This window comes from Lontra canadensis, unplaced genomic scaffold (assembly GCF_010015895.1).
Source record: "Lontra canadensis isolate GAN:19392208 unplaced genomic scaffold, GSC_riverotter_1.0 scaffold43, whole genome shotgun sequence".
In the NCBI taxonomy this organism is placed as follows: Eukaryota; Metazoa; Chordata; class Mammalia; order Carnivora; family Mustelidae; genus Lontra; species Lontra canadensis.
The window spans coordinates 13,348,072-13,375,984 of NW_022631037.1; the positions used below are offsets into that span (position 1 = coordinate 13,348,072).

Consider the following 27,913-nt stretch of genomic DNA (forward strand, 5'->3'; position numbering starts at 1 on the left):
GCCGGAGCCAAACAAGGAGATAAAGCTGAATTCAGATCTAGGTTTCTTGAACCCCAGAATATTCTTTGGGTTTTTGCACTGGGTGTTTCAGAGCAGGAGAAAAGAACTGTGGATGGCTCTATCATCCCATTTATTTTAACCTTCACAACTATCCATTCAGTCAGCCAATGCACTATTTCTCAAATGCTTAGTATAGGTAAAGCTCCATGCCTCCTGTGGCGCACATACAGCGAGAACCAAACAAGACTGGTTCCTGTCACCAAGGAGCTTAACATCCTCCTTTGCAAGTTAATTCATGTGGTCTTCACAACAGATGATAGGAATATTAGGATTAGGTACACTTTTCAAAGGAGTGGACTGCACCGCCAAGAGATTAAGGAACACAATGGCGCAAAAACAAAACTATGGCGAGCTATCCCGTGCTGCAGGGATTCCCGGTGTACGGGGAGAGTGACTAAAAGGTTGGTCTTGACTGATATCTCCCCTCGTTGTCTTCTCTTACTCTATTCACTAATATTTTTTCGCTAAGAAAACATCACCCCAGACAATCCACACCTCCCCCAAAGACGAGGCCACTCCAGCAAAACTACGTCGAGCCTGCGCCATCCAGCCGTGACTTCCGGCTTCCACTACCCACGTGATCAGATGCCCTTGCTGCGCAAGCCCAGTAGGAAGTCGGACTATACCACTTTGTCCCACCGAAATGATCTATTTCTACATCTTTTGAGTTTAAAACAGATTCCCGAGATTAGGATTATATTATCTCGCTCTTCACAGAGAATAAGAGTAAATTTAGCGTGGTAGGGGATGCCAGGATGGGCGGGGAATACGGGCGAGAGCGGAGCAGGGGATGGGCTCTCCCCTTCACAGATAATGGGAGGATCCCGGACGCAGGGAGGTCTTTCCTTTCGGCGCTGCAGCCGCAGCCATGAGGTGAGGGCGCGGGGGCCTCTGATTTTGGTTGATCCGCGGTGCCAGCGGACGGCAGGACTTGCTTCCGTGGCTCCGCGTGGGAGAGATGAGGTGGAGGCAGCCCTGAAGCAGCCGGTCCCGAAGCTTAGGGTTGTCCGGAGCGCCCTAGGCCCCGGTCTCCAGGGGAGTGGGGCCGGGGCGGCGCGGGGGGAGCGTCCCGAGAACGCTAGGCCGCGGGCAGGATGGGCCCCGCGCCCCATCTGGTTCGCGAGCGACTTTTGCGTGGACAGTGGAAGGGCCGCGGCGGGGTCTAGGCTGTGGCCCCCTTACTCGCTGGGCGTCCCGGAACTGAGCCGAGCTCTGCTTCCATGTGACGTAGGGCCAGTTTCGCGTAGGCCTCGGGCCTCAGACTGCTTAGAGTGAGGCGATCCCTAGCACTTTAACGCTTTCCGCCCCGTGGACGGTTCCTAAGAAAACCAGGCTAGCGGAATATAAGTTTGTTAAGAAAATTCTAAGGCTAGCTGAATGTAAGTTTGTTACTGAAATAAGACGAGGAAAACGAGCCCAAGAAGCAAAGGATTAGAGAACAAATCAGACCCTCTGGCCTCGGATTCTTAGATCTCAAGTCTCAGTACCAGAAAGGGCGTAAGGCCCCTCTTCGTCCAGTTTTATCCGTTAGCCTCATTTTGCAGAGGAGAAAACTGAGGCAGAGAAGTTAGGCATAGCTTGGACTTTGTTCTCATTCCAGGGCGGCCAGTTGCCCCTGCAAGGAATGCACAGCACAAAAATCTTGCTATAGGAAAGAGTCTTAATATGGGGGTGGGGGGCGGGTTGTTGTCCTAAATACTGAGTGCTTACACGCATCCAGTTCCTGTGTTCTATTTTTGACAGCATTAAAAGATTGGAAGGCAGGTCTTGCTGGGAAAGGGCTTCCAGGGCTTGATAATGTTTTCTGTTTGTCACAGTATGCTCAGGCTTCAGAAGAGGCTTGCCTCCAGTGTCCTCCGCTGTGGCAAAAAGAAGGTCTGGTTGGACCCCAACGAGACCAACGAAATCGCCAATGCCAATTCCCGTGAGTTGTTGGGGTCTTCGTCACCCTGCTCCTTTCTCATCCTTCATGAGATGAAAGATGTCACGATTTTTTTGACTTAACAACTGTACAAAAGCTCATAGTCTGGGGTCTTCTAAAATGGAGGGTCCCAGAAATACGGTAGAGGTTCTCTACCTGCCATTTGCCAAAATGATGGGATGGAAGTTAATGAGACAACCCAGTGTTGTATTAATGATTATTGCTAATGTGGATATTGTTTTATAACTACGTGGAGGATTTATGAGGAGATGGTACAGGGACTGGGAGTAGAGATGGCCAAGGAAATGATGAAGGGTGGACTGGGAAGACCTGGGTCCTAGAGCTTTAGTAAAGTCCTCTTGGCACACAATTTTTCAGGGCAGTTAAACAGATGTTAGTAATGCAGATAGTGACTTATCTCCATTACTTCCGTGTAATGTTGTTACAGAAAAAGGTTCAATCATCTTTGTTAAAGATAGTAAGGCAGGCTTTATTAGGGACCATTCCCACATGTGTAGGGACCACTGCACTGGAATTTTACGGCAGGGGTGGGGGGGTGGCAGATGTTGCACTCCAGTCTAAGCATAGCATGGGCATGGGCAAGTGGGAATTTATGGCCAAGGTGGATGGTATGAGGGATAGAAGATGACTAAGAGGAAACCCTAATGGTAAAGGGCTGGGGGTGGGGCAGGGGCGGTGGGATTCTGGCTAGACCTAACAGGATTGTTGCTAAAGATAGGCTGGGATGGTCAGACATCGCTTGGGGGATGTTGGTGGTTGGGGAACCTAATCTTGTATCAAAGGTAGGGGCTTGTGCTTAACTTGACTTAAGCAGGGTTCTTAAAACGACTAAAATTTTTTTTTTAAGATTTTACTTATTCATTTGACAGATCACAAGTAGGCAGAGCAGCAGGCAGAGGGTGGGGGAAGCAGGCTCCCTGATGAGCAGAGCGCCAGATGCGGGGCTTGATCCCAGGACTCTGAGGTCATGACCTGAGCCGAAGGCAGAGGCTCAATGCAATGAGCCAGTCAGGCGCCCCCAAAGATTAGAATTTAGGACATGCACAGATGGGTCTAGGAGGTTGTTCACGAGCCTGATGAAAAGTTTGGTCAAGCAAAGAACGTTGGTCAGTATCAAGGAATTTCTTAACTAGTTTTTTGTTTGTTTGTTTTTAAAAGATTTTATTTATTTATTTGACACACAGAGAGATGACAAGTAGGCAGAGCAGCAGGCAGAGACAGAGGAGAAGCAGGCTCCCTGCTGAGCAGAGAGCCCGATGTGGGGCTCGATCCCAGGACCCTGAGATCATGACCCGAGCCGAAGGCAGAGACTTTAACCCCCTGGGCCACCCAGGCGCCCCTTCTTAGCTCTAGTTTTAATTTGTGACGTTGTAACATGTGCTCAGAATATCTTAATCTTGTTTTAGACCAGTAGCTAATAGGTGAGACAGGATCTGAAGGCCTAGGCCGTACCTGTAAATTCTTGATCACACATCCTCAAATACATAAATTTGAATGTGCTGTAAAACATCTAGAAAAATAGAAGTTTTTTTGTTTTTTAGCAAAAGAGAAATAAGTAGAAGTTCCAGTATTTGTACCATTTTTGAGACCACTGGGCCAGGGATGTGAGTGATGTCTCTGGCTTGTCTTGTTCGGACTCTGGGTTATAACTGGCATTTTGGGAGCTAGGCCCTACCTCACTAACTATAGATACATTGTTTTCCCAGGTCAGCAGATCCGAAAACTGATAAAAGATGGGCTGATCATCCGGAAGCCTGTGACTGTCCATTCCCGGGCTCGGTGCCGGAAGAACACTTTGGCCCGCCGGAAGGGCAGGCATATGGGCATTGGTAAGTGTGTTCTTCCCTTTTCTCTGAGACTTAAATTAGAGTTGCCTAAGTCTAGACTGGGGTATATCCAGGATCTTTTTCTTCCCATTTTGTCTTCTCAGAAGGCCTCTTCTTCTTCTTCTTCTTTTTTTTTTTTTTTTTTTTTTTTAAGATTTTATTTATTTATTTGACAGATAGAAATCACAAGTAGGCAGAGAGAGGAGGAGGAAGCAGGCTACCTGCCGAGCAGAGATCCCAATGCGGGGCTCGATCCCAGGACCCTGGGATCATGACCCGAGCCGAAGGTAGAGGCTTTAACCCACTGAGCCACCCAGGCACCCCAGAAGGCCTCTTCTTACTCCATAATATTACATGTATTTTCTCTGTGTGCAACTCAGAAAGTTGACACTAGTGTTGGAGTTGAAGGTATTGGTAGAAAGAGGTCACATTTATTGAATATCTACACTATGCTAAGGATTCTACTGGGTACTTGAAAATGTGGTCCAGTAAGTCCTAAGACCACTTTCTAGGGTTAGGACGATTTAGGGAGATGAAGGTCACAGGTTTAAAGCCCCTTCTAGCTTCCGCTACTGCCATGCTGCAGACCCTGTCCTGGGCACATTCTGCATGAAGTAGAGTAATTGCCTTGTTGGTGCTGCTTTAAAATGAACAAATGAAAGAAATGCTTAGGGTCATCATCTGTAAAATGAAAATATGCTACTGAAAATGAGATTAAGCACTTGGCACATGATAGCAAATTGTCAAGTGTTGAAGAAATTGGCAGCCGACCTTGTGACCAAGCAGCTGGCTCTTGTAACTGACTCAAGACCCAGTGGCGCTGCAGTGGGCTTAACTCCCCTTCCCTGCAGGTAAGAGGAAAGGTACTGCCAATGCTCGAATGCCAGAGAAGGTAACCTGGATGAGGAGGATGAGAATTCTGCGCCGGCTGCTCAGAAGATACCGTGAATCTAAGAAGATTGATCGCCACATGTAAGCATATCGTCTTCTTATGGCCATGGAGACCCATTTGGTGCTTTGACAGCTTGTTCTCTGCACAGACTCACCAACTGTCTCATTGGCCTTGGGGAGGGAGCCATGTGTCTTAGGCCTTTCAAAGAAAGTTGTTCCATTCTGTCCTGTGTCTTCTCTCTGTCTCTCCCTCCCCCCCAAATCCATGTACAATATCAGGATAGCCCAAGAATTGAACTTAACTTGCCAGGCAAGCTCTTTTTGGAAATTGCAGAAAAAGCCTTGGTTTGGGGGAAACCGTCCCCGCAGAATAGAGGAGAGGAACCCTGCATCCTTAGGGACCTTATGTAGAGGGGCAGATGCCAGGCCAGCCTCTGCTCCCATCGCTGAGCAGAGCCTCTGAACCTTCTATCCTACAGGTATCACAGCCTGTACCTGAAAGTGAAGGGTAACGTGTTCAAAAACAAGCGGATTCTCATGGAACACATCCACAAACTGAAGGCAGACAAGGCTCGCAAGAAGCTTCTGGCGTAAGTTTAGTCAAAAATTGGCCTCTGTCATGGGGGCAGGATCTTTGATCTTTATTATAAGGGTTGTTCTGAGACCTTTAAAATACACTGTGGCCTGATTCTGACTTGCACACAGTCTGTCCAGAAAATAGCTGTTGAGTTAGAAATCCATGCTCCTCTGTGCCGTACACCACCTACCCTCATTGCAGGGTGGGGACTGTGGCTTAGTTGAAACAGGAGTGCATGGTGGACCCAGTGACTCATTCCTCAAGCGGACTAGGCTCAGAGGGAGAGGTCTGGGCATGTGTTTCGGTCTTCCCAGCCGCTTGTTTATTCTCAGACTGACCCATCTTTCCTTCTCCGTCATCCAGTGACCAGGCTGAGGCCCGCAGATCAAAGACCAAGGAGGCTCGCAAGCGCCGTGAAGAGCGGCTCCAGGCCAAGAAGGAGGAAATCATCAAGACTCTGTCCAAGGAGGAAGAGACCAAGAAATAAAACTCCCTCTCTTTTGTCTGTACATAGTGGCCTCGGCAATAAGACAGATCAGTTATTCAATAAAACAAACGTTTATCTGCCTCCCTCTGCTTCCGAAGGTTCTGGCTGCTTGGTGGGTCTTCACTGCTGAGAGGATCCGAACTGGCTGCGCACTGAGGTTTGGGGCACAGGCCCTTTGTGGGATGCCTGTTCACGTCCTCCTTGGCTCGTGGCCTCTGGTTGTGCTTATGTGCATTTATGGGAGAGATGGGGTTTCTTACCTTGTTTTAGTTGGGTATAGGGCTGATCTATAGGGAGGGAGAGAATGACTTCTCAAGTCTCCAGAATCCTGTGCTTCAGAACTGCCCTTTTGGGCGCCTGGGTGGCTCATTCGGTTAGGCATCTGGCTTTGGCTCAGGTTATGATCCCCGGGTCTTGGGATCAGGTCCTGCCTCAGGCTCCCTGCTCAGTGGGGAATCTGCCTCTACCTCTGCCCCTTTTCCCTCTGGTTTGCTCGGGCTCTCTCCCCCAAATAAAATCTTTAAAACACAGAAACCCTGTTCTTTGCAGCAGAAAGTGGATAACAGGTCAAAAGTGGTCCCAAGTGTTGGTTGGGAACCAACAGAAGGCTTGGTATCAGTTGTCACATTTTTAAAAAAGCATTGAGACGCTGCATGTATTTCTCAGCTGTCACCTGAGGCTGAGGGGCAAGGGAATTTCAACTACCACCAGCCCAGAAGGTAATGCCACCTGGACTTGACGGCCGACCCCTCCGGAAGCTGCCCAGATGGCCTTGAGCATCCCAATTTCTAGACCTTTAATTTCCAGCCAAGAGGGATTTTTAGGGGTGCCTGGTTACTTTAGAAGAACATGCACTTGGGTCACCTGGGGGGGCTCAGTCAGTGAAGTGTCTGCCTTTGGCTCAGGTCATGATCCTAGTGTCCTGGGATTGGCCTGGCTCAGGCTCTCTGCTCAGTGAGGAGCCTGCTTCTCACTCTCTCTGCTCCTCTCCCTGGCTCGTCCTGTCTTGTGTCTCTCTCACTTGCTTTGCAATCTCAAATAAAACCCTTAATTAAAAAAAAAAACACCTGGGGTACCTGGGTGGCTCGGTTGGTTAAGCAACTGCCTTCAGCTCAGGTCATGATCCTAGAGTCCCAGGATGAAGTTCCGCATCCCTCTCCCAGCTCCACAGGGAGTCTGCTTCTCTGACCTTCTCCCCTCTCATGTTCTCTCTTACTCTCTCTCAAATAAAATCTTAGAAAACAAAAACAAAAATAAAACCCGCACCTGATCTTGGGGTTCTGAGTTTGAGCTCCAGGTTGGGTGTAGAGATTACTGAAAACTTTTAACGTTTCTTTGGTTTCTACCCATCACATAGGGCACAAAGGAAAAGGCTTTTTTCAGCAGAAATTGGAATAAACACTTGGTGAAGCCATTGTGAGTTGCTTAATGAATTTGTATCTCCTTTTATAAACAGGAGAAAGTTTTTTTTGCCACTTAGCTGGTAGTGATAACCACCAATGCATGTTTCAGTGAAGGATCTGCTCTGGGAGTCCTGGTCTGTGAGGCACTTGGGATTGACACGGGTTCTCTAATCCCCAGAACATTGTAGAGTTATTTTCCATTTTGTAGATGTGGAAAGCAGTGAGCTGATGTGCTGTTCACACAGCCTGCATGCTGGGGACGGGAAAATGGATTCAAGATGTTTAGAAAGTAAGATAGGACTTGGTAGGCACTGTGGGGGCCAAGGAAGAAGTGGCTTGATCCCCAGGCCTCAAGCTTTGGGGGACTGGGCAGGTGATGCCTTTGGTGGTCAGGGAGGAATCAAGTGATTTAGGGAGAATGGCTAGAAGAGCTTTGCATATATGGAGCGGGGTCGCAGTTGGAAGGACAGATGTTCAGGTGGGAAGTGTCAGCCAGTTAAATACAGGGGTGTCAGAGGTCTAGGCTGGGGAGAAAATTAGCAGAGAAGGGGCCCCCTTCTTTAGTCCTCAGCATAGCTAGGTGCATGCCTGTCCTAGTTTCCTCCCTGGCCCCCACCCCTCTCCTGACCCATCGGGGACTTGAGGGGATGTGCTGGGCAGATGTTCCCAACTGCACATGCATGGGGAAGACAGGACTGATATGTTCTTGGAGACACCAGACTCTCCTACCCCTTCCTTAGTGTCCTCATCCAGTCCAGACAGAGTGGGGCAGGTGGGTGGCCCAAGGCAAGGCAGCTCAGACTCAGAAAAATCCAGAGAATCTTCACCACTGCTCACGTGCATCAGAACGGGATTTTTGGGTTCCCTGTCGCCACTGTAGCAGCCTGTGTGAACTATAACCTTTAGTTTGTGCTGTAATCCTTTGCCGGTCCAGGCTGGGGGGAGGCTGTGGCCTAGAAGGGGAAGGACCTTCACCAAGCTTCCAGCTTCGATCATGGGATACCTCCTTCCCAAGCATGGCTGGACCACAAGAGGAAGGGCATGGTAGGCCACCCTCCTTCCACTCCCCCATCTCTCCTCTCCTCCCTTCCAGGCAGTGGAGGGATGACAGGAAGGAGATGAAGGTTACCACCGGGACCCTCCACCAGGCTTCCTGGGCTTGCAACTCGAAGCCAGTTTCCCCCCTTGACCAGGAGATGGCGCTGTTCTCCTGCAGGTTGCTGGAGGGGTAGGCTACCGGCTCATTTTGAGGGTTGTTTTGGAACCAGTTGGGGTGGGAGAGAAGGGGTCTGGGTTTTAGGAGCCTATCTCTTGGGAAACCTCGGGTTTAGTCACTTCTTTCTGGAGCTCACCGCAGACCTGGAGGTTGCTTCTTTTTACCATGGGCCTCTAAACCCTTCCCAGGGCAGGGTGGGGGGCGGCCTCAGCAGGCAGAGCCCCCGAAAGTAACCACTGGATCTCGTCCAGGTCCTGGAGCCTAGGGACGTTCCGATGGAAAGATAGGTCCATCCTCTCAAAGTCATAGGACTGGTCCCACCACATAGTTCCGCATATCGTTTAAAGGGGCTCATGGCCCTCAGGTAAAGAAAGCCTCCCTGAGAAGTCTAATTCCATTTCTGGGGGAGGAAACTGAGGCCTGGAGAAACCAAGGACTCCCCAGGATCTTAGCATGGCGTGGACACTAGCACCTACCGTTGATCCTTCTGACCTGGGAGGGTGTGATTCAGAGTAGGCAGCCACACAGGGACCAGGCCCGCAGCTGCTGCAGGGCCATGTGGGCAGGAGAAGGGGGCTGGGGTCCTTGGACCCCTTCCCGGTGCTCTCTGAGGCTGAGAGACAGAGACCCCCAGGCCAGCTCCCTGCCAGCACAGGGAGGCCAGAGGCTGGACGTCCACCGCTGCCTCCCTCGCACTCCTCGGCAGAGGTCCCCAGCCTGTCCCAAGCATTGGGGTGGCATGTGTTAAGGATGGGGGGGGGTAAGGAAGGCCAACAAGGCCAAAGGGAGTGGGACTAGCAAGATGGGTGATGTTGCGCAGAGGGTTTCCCTCTGTCTGTGTCTCCCCCCCACCTCTGGTATCCATCTCTCTGCTCTTTTAGGCCTCTTGTCTCTGGCTTCCAGACTCCCCCTCTTTTCGCATCTCCCCGAAGTCTATCCACAGACCATCTATGCCAGGTTAAGCGCAGGCTGAGGTGGAGGGAGGGAGGGAGGGCATGCGTGGGTCAGACAATAGAGCCAAACGGGGAGCAGGCACCAGCAGTTCCTGGACATCCTCTGCCTGAGGCCGGGGGTATCGCTGGCCCAGCCACCCCCCAGAATGGCACAGAGGAGGGCAGAGGCTATCGTGGGGGCACCAGCTGTTGCCCGCCCCCAGGCTGTCAGCGTGCTGGTAGTGGTTCAGCCACCCGAAAAAGCTGCTGTACTCAGCAGTGCGGCAAATGGGCTGGGGAGGAGGCGGGGGTCCAGGCCAGCTGCCGGCGGGGGGCAGGCACAAGCGGAGTGTGCAGAAAGCTTGGCTGAAAGGCTTTCCCTCTCTCCAGCGGGGTGGGCTTTCGTTCCCCAGAGCCCCTGGCTCAGCGTCTCAGGGTGTCTCTGTTTCCATCTTGTTGTTTTTAGGCATCCAGGGACCCTGGTCAGGAGAGAGCTGAACTGGGAGGCAAGAGACATGGTTTCTGATACTGGCCTGCTCACCAATTTGCTGGTTGACCTTGGGCAAGTTACTGATCCACTCTGGGCCTCAGTGTCCCTCTGTATAAAAGAGGCAAGGCAGGGCTGGATAAGTTCTATGACCTTGAATATGCCCCCTAATAACTCTGTGCCTCAGTTTCTTCATCTGTGAAAAGGGGAGAGTGCCCCTTGCCTTGCTGGGTCATTGAGAGGATTATATAAAGTTCCTGGCATGGTTCTCCAGGCACAGAAGGTGCCTCTTTAGCCGAGTTCTCCTCTCTTGAAGCCCCTGGACTGAGTTTGTGACCCCTTTTTTCATAACCATTACCAGGGGTCCTAGAAAGGAGAGGTCATCCTCCCCCTCCCGCTCACCCACCAAACTCTAGGGCCTTCCCTGGCTGAAGGGGCCCTAGGAAAGCTCTGCGTCTGGCCGCCCTCGCTTTGGGGGGTGGAGGGCTAGAAGGCAGAAGCGCTGGGTGCCGACCAGGAGGGGCAGCACACGCTCCCGCATTCTGGTGGCACTGGCGTGGCCCTGCGCCCCCCCCCCCCCCCCCCGCAGCCCGCCTCTTTCTCCCTCTGCGCTCCCCTCTGCCTATAAATAGCACAGGACGTGCCTGCCTTGGCTATGACGCGGCCAGGCAGGAGGAGGGGAGGGAGGCAGCTCTGCGGCGGAGCAGGTGGGCGGCGGGCACTGGTGCGGGAGGGGTGCTGCCGCCGGCCCCCCGCGTGCCAGGCTCTCCATGACGGGCGGGACTGAGTCATCTCGGGGGGGGGGGGGCCCACTGTCGGAGACTGTCCGCGCCGCCGGCCTTTCTGCCTCGTGTTTGCGGGGGCTGCGGGAGCGAGGCTGATCTCGGGGAGGGGGATCTCAGGGGCCACCAACGGCTGCGCGGAAATGGTGCTGAGGCTCATGGCTGGGCGCCCGTCCCCTGCGGACGCAGGTGTGCATCGAGCCAGAAAGTGACCGCAGCTGCACCCTCTCCCCTTCCAGCATCCCGGAACATCCCGCCCCTCCCCACCCCACCCCTGCCCTGCTTTTCTCTCGAACTCCTCCCCAGATCCCCCATCTCGGGCTGCTGCCCAGAGAAGGGACTGTGGAAGCATGGGGACCCCTGCCACGTCTGGGTCTATCCCAGCTCCCGTCCTCTCAGAGATCCACAAATTCTTCTCCCTCCAGGCTTGTCTCCTTTTGGCACCTCCAGCCCCCGCCCCACTCCTTCCACCTTTCCTTCCTTCTCCCAAGCAGACACGCGGAGCAGACAGATTGGGACAAGAAACATTTATTTAAAGGGTCTAGGGGCTCAGCAACGCCCCCGTAGACCCATCATGCAGCCTCATGTACCGTGGGCATGGGGCCCGCCCCTGGGATATTGCTGGGGGGACCCCGTGGCAGCAAACAGGGCAGTGTGGCTTGAGCCCCCCATGGAGGGGGAGAAATGGGGCAGGGGCCAGTGGTAGGAGGATGTGTCCCTCCTACTGTGTGGGAGGGTGTGACTGTGCCCAGGATGGGGGCTGGCATTGGCTGGCACGATCAAGGGCACGAGAGGAGGCTCTGAGCTTAGGGGGAGAGGGAGGTTGGCACCAGAGAAAAGCAACCCGCCAGGGAGGGGTCCTCTTCATGTGTGTGCCCACCCCATACTCAGGGTGCCTACCCCCTTCCTTTCCTGGTGGCCAAACAGAATGATGGGTCTTGACCATCTCCCACTCCCTCTTCCTCCCAGGACTTGGTGTCCAGGAGAAGGGCACAGACACAACCAGAAGAGGGACTCTTGCACAGAAGGAGGGGTCCCAGTGTTTCCAGCAAGGCCCAGAAGAATGGGGTGAGGAAGGGCCATATGGAGGCTGGCACTGAGGGTGGGGCTCCCCGGGCTGGGCCCTGTGAGACCTGGGGCAGAAACTAAGCACAGCTCCCTTGGCTGGTCAGTCCTGCTAGCTGGGACTTCCAGATTCCTGACAGTCAAATGAGGGTTCTGACCAAGCACGGGCTGGTTTTTTTTGTTCTCAGTCAGGTTTCTGTGTGCAGGCTGCTACTGAGTGTCCTTCCCCAGTAGGCAAGGGCACAACGAGGCCGCTCTGTGCTGACTGACTGTTCTCTTTGAGGAGACAGTCTCTGATTTACCACGCTTTCCCCAGAACTCAGCCCTCTCCTCCTCTATCTGCCGGGGGTTTCAAGTAAGGGGAGAGATTCCCACAGAACTTTCCTGAGAACTGATGGAGGGACAGAGGTGGTGAAACCAGGAGTTGGACTCAGGATCCTCCCGCAGCCCTGAACCACCTCCTGAGCCGGGGCGGAGGGCGGAGACCTGAGGGACTTGGGAAGGCACCTTCCCAAGGCCCCACTTCCTTCCAAAGGGGCAGCTGCAAGGTCACGAACGTAAACCCAAGCAGGGGCTCTGTGGGGCGAGGGGGACAGTGTCGGGCATGCAGAGGTGGTGTGGATGTGGGAAGGCTCTCTGGACAAAGCAGCAGGAAAGTTCCCCAGGAACACCCCCCTCCCCAGGGCTGCATTCAGCGTGGCAACCTGATGTCCGGGCATGGGCTGGACCTACCTGGAGCTTCCCCATTCCCTCCCACTTTCTCCTCCTTCCACATTCCCAAGTCCCAGAGGAGCAACTCCCTCAGGGCAACTTGGGACCCAAGAGATAAAACCTTCCTCAGTGCAGAAGGCTCCCAAGTCCCGGGGAGTGGCCCCTAGGAAAGAGGCAGAGGGCAGATGCCTTTTCCCCTCCGGGACCAGAAGCAAGGGCCAGGCATGGGCAGGGTGGCATCTGGGTTCTCTTGGCTCCTCTCAGATCTCGGTCAGGGCGTCGGCTGGCACCAAGCCCCGCTTCTTGCCGCTGCTGACGCGGATGAAGCCGTCAGCATCCTTGCTCCTGCCCACGCCCACACAGATCTGAGTGGGAGAGACAAGGAGCCGAGTCCTGGCTCTGCCTGCAGCCCTGGCCCTGAGTCCTGCTGATGGCTCCCAGGGGGCCACCCCAGGGACTGATGGGACCAGGATCAGATGTGGTTGGAGACATCAGCTGGGGTGACGGGAGCAGATCCCATGAGGGTACTGGGCTCGACAGCAAGATCAGGACATCAGCAGATGCCGAGCAGCACTTTGGGGCTGACCTGTGAGATCAGCTGGCCTAACGCCCCAGCTGAACTCCCATTTCGCATGGGAGGTAAGGGGAGGGAAAAGGGCTTGCCGGAGCTTAAAAAACAATCCAGAGGCATAGCCAGCATTCAAACCCAAGCCTTCAGACTCCTCATGCAGTGCTCTTCCCCTCCCCCAAGCTGTCTCTAACCCAGTTCAGCCCCCTGCCTGTGTTGGCCACCAGCCCCAGTTCCCAGCAGGAGATGACAGGAGGGCCCTGCAGTCCCGCCTTCCTAACCCTCCTTCCTTCCCACTGCCAGGCTTGAGGTGTCCTCCTCCAGGGCGTTCATGCCGCCCCTGGAGCCCCTCTCCTGCCCACCTCTCCGGCTGCTGCGGGGCCCAGGAACTCACCTGGTTCTCCTTGAGGCTCATGTACCCCTGTTCCTTGTTCCCAGAGAAGGGTTGGCAGCAGCGCCAAACATTCTCGCCTGGCCTGACTCGCTGCACAAAATTGGCTGGGAAGAAGCCAACCCGGTCGCCAATCTTGCCCTGGGGATGAGGCTGGCAATGAGCACCCATGCCCCCCGCCCCAACATCGCTTCCTCTAGACTCGCTGCCCGTTTAGAGCCACTGCCATCAAACTCCAGATCCTGGGCTTCCTGTATCCGAACCCCCAGAGGGTGGCTTCTGCACTGGGAAGGGCATGAGGTGAGCAGAGGGACAAGGCTGAGGCAGGGAGGGTCAAAGTGAGAGCAAGTCCCAAGTGCTGGTCCTAGGCTTGGTGAGGGCCAGTGGCTGGAGGAAGGGAGGACTTTGGGCCTGGAGAGAAGAAGGTGAGGCAATGCCCATTGAAGGTGGGGAATGGTGGGGTGCCTACCAGGGTCCCTCTGCTCCCCACCCTGCCAAGTCACCTTCCACCAGTCCTCGTTAGAGTCATCCACCAGCATGATCCGGTCCCCAGGCCTGGGAGGACAGAGCTGGGGTTGCAAATGGGCAGGAGGGACCTGCCCTTACCACATCTTAACGATCTGGGGCCCCCAGAACCCCAGCATGCCCCCACCCTGCAGCTGGGGGAGCATTCTTGACGCCCTCAGAGGACACTGTGACCACAGGGACAGCAGACACTGTAGGGCAGAGCCCGGGCCGGGGGCAGGAGAGAGGACATCAGCGCCAATCCCTTTTGGACTCTGGTAAGTCCAGCTCCTCTCTGGGCTCAGCTGTCTCATGCATGCCGGGAGAAGGTTCCTGAAGGTCCCCCTCACACTCGTATTCCAAGGTCCAGGAGCAGGGCCCTGAGTTGGAGCTGGGTGGCTGCCTGGTGGGGCTGGACCACAAAGAGGACTTACTGCAGAGCCAGGTCGTTGTTCTCTTGGGGCAGAAACTTGTAGAGCGCGACGTAGGAATACATGGGTCCCACGTCCTTCCGCAGAAGGGGCTTCGGGGGCTGTGGAAAAGCTCTGGGTCAGTGATGGGAAGAGGACACTCTCCTCATTCCACCCACTGTTCACTGGCCCTGACCTGCCTATCCTTGGTTGGGGGGGGCGGTTTGCTAGGGGTTGGGACACAGTGCCCCTGGGTCCATGACGGGGAAAGGTCAAGTTCTCCTATCTTCCGGGTTCATCCCTGGGGGACCAGGCCAAGGATGGAGAAAGGGAATACTCTCTGTGCCTTGCTGCACCTTGCTGCGCCCTGGAATGGCCCAGTCTTGGGGAGCTGGCACAGGAGTGGGGACAGCAGCATTGGCTCCATGGTGGGGGAGCTACCCCCCTTTCCTGCGTACTCACCCTGGCATTGCCCATCCCCGTAGACTGAGGATAAATGACGGAGCAGTGACACCCCCACTCACCATGCTCGCACCCACCTATGGATCAATGACAAAAAGAAGTAACAGTCCCTTGCCATCTGGCCTCCCAGGGCTCAGTGCCCGCATAACCTCACCTGTTGTCCGGGGCTCTTCTCCTCCGGTCCTGACCCTTCACTCTCAGCCGGGGCTGTGAATACTAGAGATGCCAGGGCAGGGCGGGGGCATGAGGCCGCAGGGAGTGGCCCGCCCTGGGCTCCATTCCCTGCCCCTGGTCCCCACCTCCTGGTCCTCTGGTCCCCACCTCCACTCACCACTGTCTCCAGGGGCCTCCTCTGAACTGCGAATGCTGCCTTCCCCATCTTCAGTCAGCTCATCCCGCTCACTCTGGGGACACACGGGGGAAGGGTCAGCCCCTGGACCCTCACCCTCAGAGACCCCTGCCTCCCAGGCTCCCCTTGGGTGCCCGACATACCAGGCTCCGCGTGGGAGACTCAGAGGTACTGCTGAAGCTGGAGCGGTTCATCAGAGCCAAGGAGGTGCCATAGCGCAGGGTCTCATAGACGGGGTCTACCTTGCCGCTGGCCCCTGCCAATGAGCCACCCTTAAGGCCGGGCACCCGGCGGCCAACCTTGCTCTGCCCTGAAGCCCTGTGTCACTTTCACTCCCTCACAGCCGAGACGTCATTTCTCTTTAACTCCCTGCCCCATCCCACTCCAGGACCCTCTCTGCCCACACCAGTCTTCTCCAGATCCTCTTGGAATGCCTTCCCATCCTTCATATCTTCAGACGCCTTCCCTCTCCCTGCGGAGGAGGACAGTGCCTGCTTGACTCTCTAGTCTCTACCCTTCTCAGTTCAGGCATTCATGAGAATGGTGATTGATTGCCTATTTGTGTGATTAGCTCTTTCATGTCTCGCTGCCTCACTAGACCACGAACTCCACCTTCTTCAGTGCTGTGTCTGTGTCCCCCTAGCATGTGGCACTTAGGAAGTGTCCCGTAAGATGTCTGTTGAAGGATGAATGAATAAAGGAATGAATGAGTACCCCTCCATTGAGGACAAGGGCATTCAGAGCAGGGAAGCGCCAAGGACCAGCAGTGCCACATGACTCAGGTGCCCATCTAAGGAATGTGTGGGTTTCTCATCACATGTCTGGGATGTGGAATCAGAGGCCATGGGGGAAACACTCACCAGTGGGTGGGGACTCTCTGCTTGTGACACAGGCGGGGGGTGGCTCATGCACCAGGAGCGGGGAGCTGAAGTTGCGACGGAAGGAGGACGACTGTGGCAAGAGGGAGTGGAGAGAGGGCATGAGCGTGTAGCTTGTCCTTCCCCGAGCTCCAGGACCACCCCATGGGAGGAACCGGCCTGGAGGGGGGCACTCATTCCCCTCACAGGCCAGTCTTTGGGGGGGGCACCCACAGCCAGCCATGTTTCCCACTCACCGCCTTGCCTGGGCATTGCTGGCGGGAGATCTCCTCGGAGCACCAGAGGTGGACACTGACTTTGCACGTCTTACATCGCAAACCCTGCTTGGAGTTTCCTGGGAAGAATTTGGGTTCAACAAGAACAATTAGGCCAAGGAGGGTACATCCAGGGGCAAGAAGCAGAGGGGGCAGGTGGGGCACTGGACAGAGGAAGGGGCCGGGCATCCTCGTGTCAGCCTGGGGACCGCATGCCTACCCCTCATATACTTGCAGCATCAACCGAAGCCCAAGTTTTTAGTAAACACTGCGACCCTGGTCACCTGCCCACCCCAAGGTTGCCCGTTGGTCCACCCAGGGTGAGGGGTGCGGTGAGGACGGAGGCCCTGAGTAGCAAGAGCCCAACATTGGCCTGGGTATACTCCCCACCGCCCCCCCCCCGGACCCCTCTCCTTGACACTGCAGGCACGTACCCACAATGAGCTGGTGGCACAGCTCACAGGGGCTAGCTCTCTTGAAGACATGTTCCTGGAAGCTGTGCAGTCTTACTGGTTTGAGTGGTGCCAGGGGCCGTGGGATGGGGCAGGGGGAGGGGGCCGGCGTAGGGAAGCCCCCGTCTGTAGATGCTGGTGGTGGGGAGGGAGGGGGCAGTGGGGTTGGGGGCGTCAGCAGCACCTCAGTGGGGCACTTGAGCTCAGAGCCCGAGCGAAGGAAGAAGTTCTCCACACTCTTACTTCGGAGGATGGTCTTGAGGGAAAGCGAGCGCTTGAACCGCTGCAGCTGAGAGAGGAAGTGAGGCTGTAAGCAAAAGCCAGAGGGGACTGGCTCCCAGCCAGGATAGCTCCTTGGTCAGCCGCAACCTCACAGCCTCTAAGTACTAAGACAGAGGCTGCCCTGTTCTAGAAGGTGGTCCCAATCCCGGATGCCGACAGGAGCCAGGTAGGGAACGTCCATGAGCAAAGAAGGTCTGGCTGGGAAGGCACGGATGGGAGTGTTGAGCACTGTGACAGGCTGGTCAGCCAGAGAGCAGCAGCTGGGGTTCCCTGGACAACGGGGGCTAGTCCAGACGGCCAGCCCAGTGGGGTCAGGCTTTCCAATTTTTCAAAAGAAATCTAGACTTTTCTGTGAATTTGGATAGAAACAAATTCAAGAGGTTGTACTGCATTTTTTTTTTCATTGCAGAAATGGTAGTGTACTATGTTTCCTACGCCTTGCTTTTTTCACTTAACAGTAAATCTTGGAAATCATTCCATACCAACGCATAAAGAGTTTCATCATTCTTGTTTATGGCTACACAGGATTTCATCGTATGGGTGTACTATTTACTCAAGTTAAACAAAATAATACTTTGGGGACCAAACAGACACACCAGGTCTCCAGTTTTCCACTTGTGTTGTCCACCAGGCTGGGAGTTGGGGAGGGGTCATCCTGGACCCTCATCCTCAGGGGCTGATTATTCCTCCAAAATAGCTCTCCAGCCCATCCCCTATAATCACCTCATCGTCTCCACAGCCCTGCCCCAGTTCAGGGTCACATTCCCTGCCTCCACCCTGCCCATCTCCCCCTGTTCTCCCTACAGCTGCCAAAGAGGTGATCCTTGACTTCGCTAACCACTTTCCATGGCTCCTTAGGACACAGTCAAGGCCCTTGGCCCCATCAGGAGACTCTGCAGCTTGGCCAAGCCTTCCCTTCCCACCCATGCCTGCCACCTGCAGCCCAGACACGGGGATTCTCAAACCCGTCCGTGTTTATTCCTCTGCACTTTTTTGATGTGTTTGTCCTCTTCTCTGCCTTATCCAGTGAATATCCTCTTTATACCTCAGGGTTTCCAGTGACTGTTCCTCCTCTGGGAAGCGGTCTCCTCTTCTGCAGGAATTCCATTGAGTATAACCTCTCCCTCCTCTGGGCCCCACTGCACCTAGTACCGACTTCCATTACAGACCCAATCTGGTTTACGTTGTCAATTACTTCTTACTACCTCAGGACACTGGAGCCCCTCGAGGCCAGGGACAGTTGAATGAAACCCCCACACAGAGCCCCAAGACATAGTAGCTACTTGGTCAATGTTTGTTGATCAAATGATGGGCGAGTGCCTGGAATCCTAAATGGAAGGCATGTTCTGGAATGCTGGGTCCATTCTGCAGCCAGCCCAGAGTTCCTTCCATTGCTCACCCCAACATATCCTTCTCACAGTCTGCCCAGAGTGAGGTCTGGAAACATCTCTACCCAGATCCTTGAACCTCTTCCCCTCTGGGGAGAGCCCCCTCACTTCTGCCCACTCCTTCCCAGCGGCGATTGGTAAAGGGGGCGGGAGGCCTGGCTTCAGGCTGGGAGAATTGGTCAGGGTTCCCAGCTGGCACTTCCAAGCAGCCTGCGTGACCCCAGGGAGGCTGGCAGGTGGCAAAACATAGGAAGAAGCAGGAGGGAGAAGGCAATGTTTGGGCACGAGGCAGGCCCCGCTGTGCCAGCTGGGAGACTTGGGGTGTCTGGCACGCTGAGTTGCCCAGCTTCTTGCCTTCCAAACTCAGCTTCCTGTGTAGCACTGTAGGCTTCTTTGTGCGTCTATGAGAAGCAGGGCCCCAGGTCCCAGATCCCTGGGTGTTAGGGCAGAGGTGGAGGCCTGGAGGGACAATTAATTAGAACACAAAGGTATTCTATGAGCCCACATGACTTTGGGGGCTCTCAGAGGCCCAGAGTGAGGGGGGGAGGGCCACCTACCATTCTGCCCAGGGGCCAGAGCACAGAGCACGAGAGGGCTTTGGGAGGCTGTGCTGGCATGGGCACAAAACTACTCCTGTGGTCTCAAGCAAGTCACTTCACTTGCACTTTCTCAGCCTCAGTTTCCCCACGTCCAAGAGGAAAGAGGCAGGACTAGATGCTCTCTAAGCAATGCAGGGCTCTGGGTCCAAAAAGTAAAAACAGAAAGCTATAATGAGGGGCTGTCCTTGTCAAAATACTGGGGTCGAGCTAGCACTCCTCCTGCAAGACCTCATGAAGACTGGCCCTTCCCGCCGACACAGCGACGATGACGGTCCCACTTTGCAGATGAACTCACAGGCGCCTAGGAGTGAAATCACCCACATGCAGTGAGTCTTCAGCTGCTAAGTGGCAGAGCCAGGACTTGAACAGTGGCTTTGGCTGTTGAGCCAAAAGGACCAGAAGAGTCCTGCTGCTCTGGGCTCTGCCTTGGCCCTCACTCACTCCTGACCCTCAGCGATGCCATGGTCTTGCCCGCCAGGTCAACCAGGAAATGTAAGGTTGAAAGGAACGTGCAAGAGCAGCCACCTAGAGTAGTCCCCAGCCCACAAAACCGGCCCCCAGTGCCTTCACCATATCCCCTGTGAACAGTTGTCTGACTGCAGGTCACCTCCTGTGGCAGGAAGCACACCGTCTTCTGGGACAATCATTCCATCTTTGGGCAGCTGCAGTCGCAGCAAAGTGCTTCCCTATATAGAGCTGAAACCTGCCTCCCTGAGATCTTTTTGCCTATCGGCTCTGTTCCTCCCTTGGCTCCAGAAAGGGCCACTCCCTCTTATATGTACATCAGTCCTTCAAATATTTGAAGACATCAGTCCTGTCCCTCCCGCCCAAGGCTGTTGTTTCCATAGTAATCCCCACAGGATGAGATGTGTAGTCTCCTTACTCTCCAGCCTCTGCCCTTTCCTGGTCTTCCCCTGGCCTCAGTGCCAAGAGCCACCTCTGCAGGGTACAGAGGTCTTTGGAACAGAATGTTCCCCAGCACTGGGGCAGCCCCAATTCTGCCCCCGACTTTCTGGTTCTGCTGTAGGTCCCAGATCCCAGGAGGGGAGAGAAGCCGGAAGGAATAATGTATCACCTGGGATAGCTGGCAGATGTCAAGTGTTATGGCTGGACAGCAGGATGGGGGCACATCTGCCAAATGGCTTGATGCCTGTCCCCTCAAGAGACATCTGGCTTGGCTACTCAAACCTCATTTTGGCTCAGCCTGGTCAGGTATTCCCACTCTTGCAACTCCTATTTCCCAGAGAGGACTAACTCCCTAGTTCCCTATCTCCCATCAGCTATCTGTTTGGTGCTCCCCAGTATCCCAGGACCCATTCCCTGGGAGAAGTTGCCATGTACCCTGGCAAGCTGACCCACCTGGATCCTATTCTCTGTGGATGTCCCAGGAGCTTGTCTGGCTTGGAGACTGGACCTCCAGGCCCATTCTCCTGAATCCCTTCCCGGAGGCGGGGCCTGGCCTGCCTGCCTCCTCCCCACCTCCCCACAGACTGGATGGTCCCTTCATTTCCTCAGCTCCCCGCAGCATCTCCTCACTTCCCTCCAGCTCCTGAAAGGGCACTAGGCAGCTGGCGGTGGGTGGTGGCGGGTGTGGCACAAGCTGACTCAGATGGCAGAGCTGGCATGGCAGGGTCTTCCCAAGGATGGCACCAAAAGGGGTGATGGTACCACCCTGTGGTAGGATGGCATGGCAACCCAGAGATGGCAAGGATGGTAGCAGGAGGGTCACGGAGTAGCTCGGGTGATGGGATGTGATCCAACCTTAGTATGAGCAGGAGGCTGAACTTGGGCTGGCAAGGAATGCCCAGGGGACCCCAGCACTGATGAATGATTCTGGAATGTTGGCTTCACTGCCTAATGGACACCAGCTGCCTCTTTGTACCTGCCTCAAACTCTCCCTTCCCCCTTCCCCAAGTTCTATAGTCTGAAGACCAAGCTTCTTTGGGACAGGTTGAGATGCTGGGAGCTAAAGGGGCTGGTAGGGCCCTGAATTCTCCCCCTGCCCATGTCTGCCTTCCTGAACACCCCCACCCAGCTCCCCAGCCTAGCCTGGGGGTGATCACAGTCCTTTGCAAGGGTGAGATTTAGGGAAGGGTGGGCAAAGGGGCAGGGCGATGTATGCAATCCCCCTCCTCTTGCTCTTGGGATGTCCCTGGATCAGGCTCAGAGGTGAGAGCATTGGAGTCCTTGCACTGGGCGAGGGAGATGCAGACCTGCCCACCTCCTGCCCTCTCCCTGCCCACACAGCTGAGCTGGCAGCCTCTGGGTTTGCTGAGACAGCACTACCTCAACTCCTGCCTGCTTTCGGAGAGGTCTTAAGAAGGGGAGCAGGCAGCCCGGCCTCCTGTGGGAAGCAAGGCAGGGCCTGGAAGACCCCCATGCCCTTGGGAAGCAAAGGGAATGTATCCGTCGGGGGCCACTACAAGGCAACTGGGAAGGCCAGGGATATTGGCACTCAGGATGGGGCTCAGCTCCTGGGAACCTCTGCTTTAAAAAAAATAGCCATCACAGATACTCCAAGCAAGATCCTCCCACCCCAAGACCTGACTCCTTTCCTAGTAGAGACTTGGATCTCTGAGGTGGAGTTAACTCTGTGGTCTGAGAGACCAGAGTCTCATTCTCAGAAGGGGGCAGAAGAAGGTCAAGTTCTGATCTATAGACTGACATGGAGATGGAGTGGGTCTCACTGGTTTAGAGAGGAGGAGCTCCCTGGGGAGCCTCAGCCAAGTGCCACCCTGCCCCTACTCATCTACCCATGGTCACTCTCTAGATGACCTTGACCTTGAATTAACCTCATATCCTGAGAGGTGGCCTGGACTGAATTAAGAGCAAGATGGGCATTGGAAAGAGCTATAGATGAGCTCCACACCTGGAAGGAGCCAAAGACCCCACCCATTGTTTTTGGTCTTCAGTCCCCCTCCTCGACTGGATAAACAAGAGCAGGTGGGAACAAAACACCAGGGTGGAAGGGAGAAGGAAGGAGGCCTTGGCCTGAAGTCTGGGGAGGAGGCAAAGAGCACCCTTGACACAAAAGCCTCCTTTCCTTTTATCTCCCATCTCCAGCCCACTCAGTTCATGTTGCTCCCCGAAAAACTTCTTGCGGGTCACTCCTGAGCACCTAGAACTTGGGGAGGACGTGGACAGATTAGAGGTTGGGGGGGAGATCATTAAATTTAAGGGGTGGCCTCCCCCAACCCCTATAGCACCAGGAGTCTGGGTTCCGCCTGCCTTCACTGGGGAATAATTTATTCATTGCGACTCCCGCAGGAGTAACAATCATACATAATTAGAGTTAATTATGACATTCATTAATTACGATGACTTCTCTTTTTGCTTCCATCCGCCCCCCACCCCCGCCCCCTGTCCCGCTCCCGGGGTGGGGGGTGGGGCTGCCTGTCCTTCTGCTCTGGAGCCGCAGCAACAGTCCCCGGTCCCCGCCCGCGATGGCCAGCACTGCCGCAGCCCCCAGCGAGCACTCGGAAGCTACGCACCCCCGGGCCGCGGCCTCACGTCCCCGAGCCTAACCTGGCTGGAAGCGGGGAATGCGGGACTGCGGCGGGTCCGAGAGAGACATCCAGCGAGACATCCAAAGAGACTCAGAGATAAACATATATAGACGCCGAAAGAAAGCGGGAGAGACACCAAGACAAACAGGTTGTAGAGACATTTTCAGAGAGTCACAGGCAGAAAGGGACAGACTGAGCTACAGAGACCTGGCGGACGCGGGAGGGGTGCGCCTCGCACGCACACACCGGCGCGTACACCGGCCCACACCCGCTACACACCGCTACACACCGCTACACACCGCTACACACTCCCTCCGCTTTAGCCGCGCCGATTCCCTCCAACAAAGCCGAGTTACAACCTCCCCGGAGGGTCGCGGCAGTGTGTCCGCTCATCACGCGCGCAAGGGCGTGTCGTGCTTGTGTGATGGGCGCTCCCGGTGGCCCCTCGTCGCGAACCCACTCTCCCAGGTCACCACACAGAGCCTTCGGGATCACACAGGTCCCGCTGCCGTGACCCAAGCCCACAACGGTGACCGCGTCGGGGAGAGGGCACCCGGGCTGGGGACGCACCCGGGCAGGGGTCCAGGCCTCTACCCTCCTGAGTTACCTTGGTTTCCGGGAGGGCAGAGATGGTCCCCGGGGGGGTGTGGGTGGCCGCGTCATCCGGTTCGTTCTCCTTCTCGCTCATTTCGGTCATGATTGGGGGAGAGGGGGAGAGAGGGTGCCAAGACCCGACGGCAGGTCTGCTGGGTGCAGGTGGCAGGTGGCAGACGTCTCTCTGGGACCCTGAGGCCCTTCTCCAGAGACTGTCCCCCAGTGAACCCCAGGAAAAATCCGCCCAGGCAAAGCGACCCCCCGCTGCTGAGAGCGGGCGGAGAAAGTTCCCGGGTTGGCCAGTGAAGGGGGGTAATTACACGGAGCCGCGGGAGCCGGACGACCCCGGGAATGAGGACCGAGGGTCTGCAGAGGATGCTGCTCCGAGCGAGGGGAGGAGGGAAGTGGGGACGCGGGGATGAGCTGAGGGAGGGAGCGACGGAGCAGTCCGTGTCCGGCCGGCTCCTCCGTCCTCTGTGCCCGCCCCCCATCCCTTTCCCCCTCCCCGCGCCGGCCCCGGCCCGGCACCCGGAGGCCCCTCCGCCCAGTCCTCGCCTTCCAACTTTGATTTAGGAGGTCGCCAGGTCCCTCCCCCTTCCCTCCGCAGCTCCCCCGCGCCGCTATGCAAATCAGCTTCTCAGCTATTGGCTGCCTTGGTGGCCAGGAGCGCGAGGTGGGCGGAGCCTAGCGGGGGCTCGATAAGATGGGGAGGAGCGTGAAGGGTAAAGACGTGGGGCAGGGGGTAGTTTTACACCGAAAGACCCGGAATGGGGAGCGTGACAAAGTCGTGGAAGTCTTGGGAGACCATATTAGAGACTGGATGGGATTGATGGAACAAGAAAAGGTTGGATCTGCAGAAGGATAGATGAGAGTGACATCAAAGTTAGGACTTTCTGATAGCGAAGTAGTGGAAGAATGTGGACCCTTCTGCCCCATTAACTGGATGTGTCTGCCCTGGATACTCCAAATATACGCATCCCTTGACTGTGAGGGGATGTCCTCATAGCCCTCAAGCAGAGGACTCTGCTCCTCAAGCAGAGAAGGGACAATTTAACATCATGCGTCAAAAGCCAGACCTGACAATCCCTCCTTTGTGAATGCAAAGCAAGATTCCTCTCGGGGCTTGGTCTTTGGAATTCAGCAAAGAAGGGGCCTCAGTCCCCACACCTAAGGTCCCCAAACGTCTCCAAGACACGTTCCCCTCCTAGAGACCCTATCACAAATGGAGATAGATCAGGGGCTAGGGAGATGTTGCCGGAGGGAGGTTCTTACTCTCCAAGTTGTCCCTGTCCATTTGGCCTGAAGGTATCTCTTTGAGCTTTATCTCTTGGCCTGTCCAAAGAAAGGGAGGTAGATTGGAGGTTGAAGGAATCCTTCCTTGAGGGTGGGTGAAGAAACTTCTGGATCAAAGTCCTCCTCTGCTGTGGGTGATGAGATTGGTGGTGGGGGGGGGGCTCAAGAGGGTTCTGCCTTTATGCCAGCCCTGGGGAACAGAGGCTGAACCCTGGGTCCCCCCTCCTACAGCCCCTGCATATAGCCATTCATGCAATCTCTGTCCTCTCAAGAGTGAGCTCACCATGGGAGCCCTTCTCAGGTTACTCTGTGCAGGAATAGAGATTTATTTGTCAGTGGCAGAAGTAGGACAAGGTCGGAAGTGAGGGTTTGTGGTTGTGGGGGCCTAGTCCCCTCCCCCTCCAGATCCACCCACATCAGCCACAGACTGACTCTGAGTGCTAGCTTTCTTAAAAGATGCTTGGAAGGATCCTGGCCTCAGCCCTCAGACCAGTCTCCCCTAAGGCCCATCCATTAGCCAGCCTTCTGCCAGTGCCCTCTGAGTTGACGGCTGCTGTCTTCCCTCTGGCCCAGCCCAGGTTAGTCCAACATCCCTCCCTGGGCACTCAGACTTAGGGGTGCTTGAAGCACCCCGAGATAGGGTCAACAGACCCTCCATCTAGCATAGGCTGGAGGAAACAGGGGCCTCCTCTGTGTTGGAGACCTCCTAAGGGGAGGCACCCGTATCCCCCCAAAGAGCAGAGATTCTGAGTTTCTTCGACTCTTATACCTATATAAACACAAATTAACTGTGTGGCCTTAGGTAGGTAGCTAAACCTTTCAGAGCCTTGATTTCTTCATCAGCAATACAGAGGCAGTGCCTACCTCACTGCGAGGAGAATGACTGAGGAAGGCTCCCCTTAGCCCAGGGAAGACAGCAGGGAAAGTTGTTTTCTTCTTTCCCTCCTTTCTTGAGAGATAGGTTCCTTCCCAGTGCTTTCCTTGGGGCAGAGAGAAGAAACAGCTTCCTCCTCTCACTTTCCTGTTAATTCATGGGGGAACCAACTCCAAAGGAGATTCTGAGAGGGAAGAATTCCCAAGGGAAGCAGTGTTCCTGGTGACCCAGGAAAGCCAGGGAAGTTGGTGGGCCCGGAGCCCATCTGGTCTCCGCATCAGAAGCCCAAGGTGGGGCCTATGCAGAGAAGGCAGGGGGCTGGATCCCATGACCTCTGGATGTCCTTCCTGGCCCGCAGCCTTCGTGTTTCAGAGCAGTCTTTCATGAACTAAGCCTGAGTCATTGCCTGAGTGCTGACAACTCCCACTGCAGTGACTGGGGACAGGGCACGAGTAGCCAGGCTAGCTTCTGAAGAAGGAATATTCTTCCATCTCAGAGTCAGAGGGCAGATATGAGGGGTGGGCAGAGCCAGGGGCAAGGTGAAGGTAAGTAGCAGTCACACCCTTCTGGGTGTGTGACAGAACTACTGGGTGCCTCTTAGTGGGACAGCCGAATGAGTGAAAGTGGGTGCTAGGCTCTTGGGAGCCTGGGGGCAGAAGGATGGACCAGATGACTCCATATCTGCACACAGCACCATGTCCAGCCCTTTTCTTCCTGTTCTGTGACATTGGGCAGAGACCTATCCATCTCTGGAAGGACTTCAGTTTCCTTCTTTTAGATTGGCAGAATTGGAATAGATTAGGTTGACATAGGGAGTCAGGTCAGAATGGGGGCAATAATTGTATATCTCTTAGTGTTCTTTTGAGGATTAAATGAATTAACATACGTGAAGAGCTGGACAGAGTAAGGGCATAGTAAATAGTATTTACCTGTCTATCTACCTGTCCATTTATTTAGGGATACTTCACCTTGAACTTGCAGGCAAGCTTCAAGGGGTTCATGAATTCCTTGAAGCTGTATAAAATGTTGGATAAGCATTTTCTGTGGGACAGCCTAGAGCTTTCACCTTCTCCTCAGAGAATCTAAGATTCCCAAAAGATTAAGAACCAATGGCCTGAAGGATCCCCAGGACCCCTCCACTCTGAGCGGATGAGAGTCTCTGATGGGAGGGATTGCTTCTCCTTCCATAAGGACTGACCTATTTTCTCCCTTAACAACACCTTCAGCTCAAGTCCCTCCCTGCTGTGGCCTCTCCCCCCATGAGTTGCCAAGTGCCCCCACCCCAAGCTGAAAACACGATTGGTTGGTCTTTTTCTCCAACTTTAGAATTGGAGCTTCTAGGGTAGGGAGTCTGTCATGGTTGAGGTCGAGTCTGGTTCTCATCTCTCAGCTGAGGAAAGGAAGAGGGCCCAAGCTCCGTGGGTCAGGGGACACAGGGAACACAGTGAGAGGGCTGGCCTTGCCCAGTCTCCCCTATCTCCCCCGCCAGCCCACCAGGGCCCCAGAGACAGATACTGCTCTAATGAGCTAAGGCCCATGGCAGGCATCAGTAATTATGATTTTATGGAAATATAGAAGGCTCTTACGCAAGTGCCTGACACACTTCCTGGCTGTGGCATCTGGGACAGCCAGGTCCCCAGGGGCTGGAGGAGAGCCCTTCCACCACCCCTTGCTGTCACCAACCCCTGGAGCTCAGGACACTGGCATAGAGCCGCCCTCCCACTGCCTGTGGCACTGTCTCTAACACAATCTGGGGGAGCTGTTCCCTCTCCCTGTGCCCCAGGCTCCCTGGAGGGGAACGACATGGGCTCCAGTATATACAATCCCTGCCTGCTCCCCACCAGGCAAGCTGAGGCTGTCCCAGACACCAGTTTACATGGGAGGGGGATAGTGACCTTGGGATTATGTGTCCCTCTCCTCCATGAAGAAAACCTCTCCTTCCTGAAAGACATCTCCTTCTACTCTGTTTCTTTTCTCCTGGGGGCTGGGACCGTAGGGCTGACAGCAGTCATGGGGCCCGGAGTCACAGCCTGTCTGTACCCTCCCCAGGTCCTGTGCCAGTATGTGCCCCCCACCCCCCAAGCCTCTGATGGTGTCCTACCCACCCACAAAGCATCTGTTACCAAGGTAACAGCAATGTCATCACTTTGGGGTGAGCAAGGAGGTGGAGCCCAGTGGACTGGTGGAGGGAGTGCTGCTTGTGGTTAGAATTTTGGAGAGATGAGCACTGAAGGCCCCCAACTCTGAAGGAGGATCTTTGGGTGAAGAGCGGCCTGGGCACAGACGGGGGCAGAAGGTTGCCGACAGCCCATGGAAAAGAGGGAGGATGAAGTCTGGAAGCAGCTGGATCCTGTCCTTATAGGTGAGGGTGACTCCGCCTTCCCACGCTGGAGGAGCGTCAGGGTGGCGATGCCCAGGAGAAGCTGAGGCAGGGACCACGGAGCCTGCCTTTAACCCCTCCCTCAGGGTCCAGCTGGTTTACTTGTCCTAGGGAGAGGCCTTGGGGCTGGGAGAGTCTAGACCCAGCCGAAGCGGTGTGGGGGAACCTGGGGCCATCCTGGGTCCACACCGCCCCCTGCTGACTGCACAGAAATCTGCACTGGGTGGCCTTCCGGGAGGGGCGTCTTTGAAAGGTCTCAATTTGATACATCTAAACCATGAGGTCCTACTAGGAGCCCCGAGTGGCTCTGGGTATCAGGGACGTCTGAGCTTTGCACTCAAGGCCTTCTT

The 27,913-nt window shown here is 55.2% G+C and overlaps 2 protein-coding genes across 4 annotated transcripts; one reads left to right on the forward strand and one right to left on the reverse strand.

Moving 5' to 3' along the window:
* Positions 1-836: 836 nt before the first annotated feature.
* Positions 837-5,866, forward strand: RPL19 (ribosomal protein L19). Its single transcript, XM_032871477.1, has 6 exons — positions 837-933; positions 1,878-1,984; positions 3,709-3,831; positions 4,680-4,800; positions 5,199-5,309; positions 5,660-5,866. Exons 1-6 carry the CDS (start codon positions 929-931, stop codon positions 5,781-5,783), a joined length of 591 nt encoding a protein of 196 aa, XP_032727368.1. The 5' UTR covers positions 837-928; the 3' UTR covers positions 5,784-5,866.
* Positions 5,867-11,115: 5,249 nt separating this feature from the next.
* STAC2 (SH3 and cysteine rich domain 2) lies at positions 11,116-23,589 on the reverse strand. 3 transcript variants are annotated; one of them, XM_032871479.1, is made up of 11 exons: positions 23,030-23,587; positions 16,630-16,936; positions 16,178-16,275; positions 15,924-16,014; positions 15,207-15,319; positions 15,046-15,118; positions 14,869-14,930; positions 14,277-14,374; positions 13,842-13,893; positions 13,342-13,479; positions 11,116-12,744 (listed from the first exon to the last, which is right to left on the reverse strand). In XM_032871479.1, the coding sequence occupies exons 1-11, from the start codon at positions 23,117-23,119 to the stop codon at positions 12,640-12,642; spliced, it is 1,227 nt and encodes a 408-aa protein (XP_032727370.1). In that variant the 5' UTR covers positions 23,120-23,587; the 3' UTR covers positions 11,116-12,639. The 3 variants fall into 3 exon arrangements, with proteins under 3 accessions (XP_032727370.1, XP_032727371.1, XP_032727369.1); XM_032871480.1 differs by lacking the exon at positions 13,842-13,893 and having other exon boundaries at positions 12,633-12,744; positions 23,030-23,588; XM_032871478.1 differs by lacking the exon at positions 11,116-12,744 and having other exon boundaries at positions 13,117-13,479; positions 23,030-23,589.
* Between the last annotated feature and the right edge of the window lie 4,324 nt (positions 23,590-27,913).

What these genes read in the sequence shown, in the direction of transcription:
- RPL19 (XM_032871477.1), top strand. An exon ending in GGGCAGGCATATGGGCATTG is followed by an intron (nt 3,832 to 4,679) that starts GTAAGTGTGTTC and finishes CCTTCCCTGCAG; the next exon opens with GTAAGAGGAAAGGTACTGCC. An exon ending in GCTCGCAAGAAGCTTCTGGC is followed by an intron (nt 5,310 to 5,659) that starts GTAAGTTTAGTC and finishes TCCGTCATCCAG; the next exon opens with TGACCAGGCTGAGGCCCGCA.
- STAC2 (XM_032871478.1), bottom strand. Translation starts at nt 23,119, where the DNA reads ATGACCGAAATGAGCGAGAAGGAGAACGAACCGGATGACGCGGCCACC. An exon ending in AGTCTCCCACGCGGAGCCTG is followed by an intron (nt 15,119 to 15,206) that starts GTATGTCGGGCA and finishes GTGTGTCCCCAG; the next exon opens with AGTGAGCGGGATGAGCTGAC. An exon ending in AACAACGACCTGGCTCTGCA is followed by an intron (nt 13,894 to 14,276) that starts GTAAGTCCTCTT and finishes CTGTCCTCCCAG; the next exon opens with GCCTGGGGACCGGATCATGC.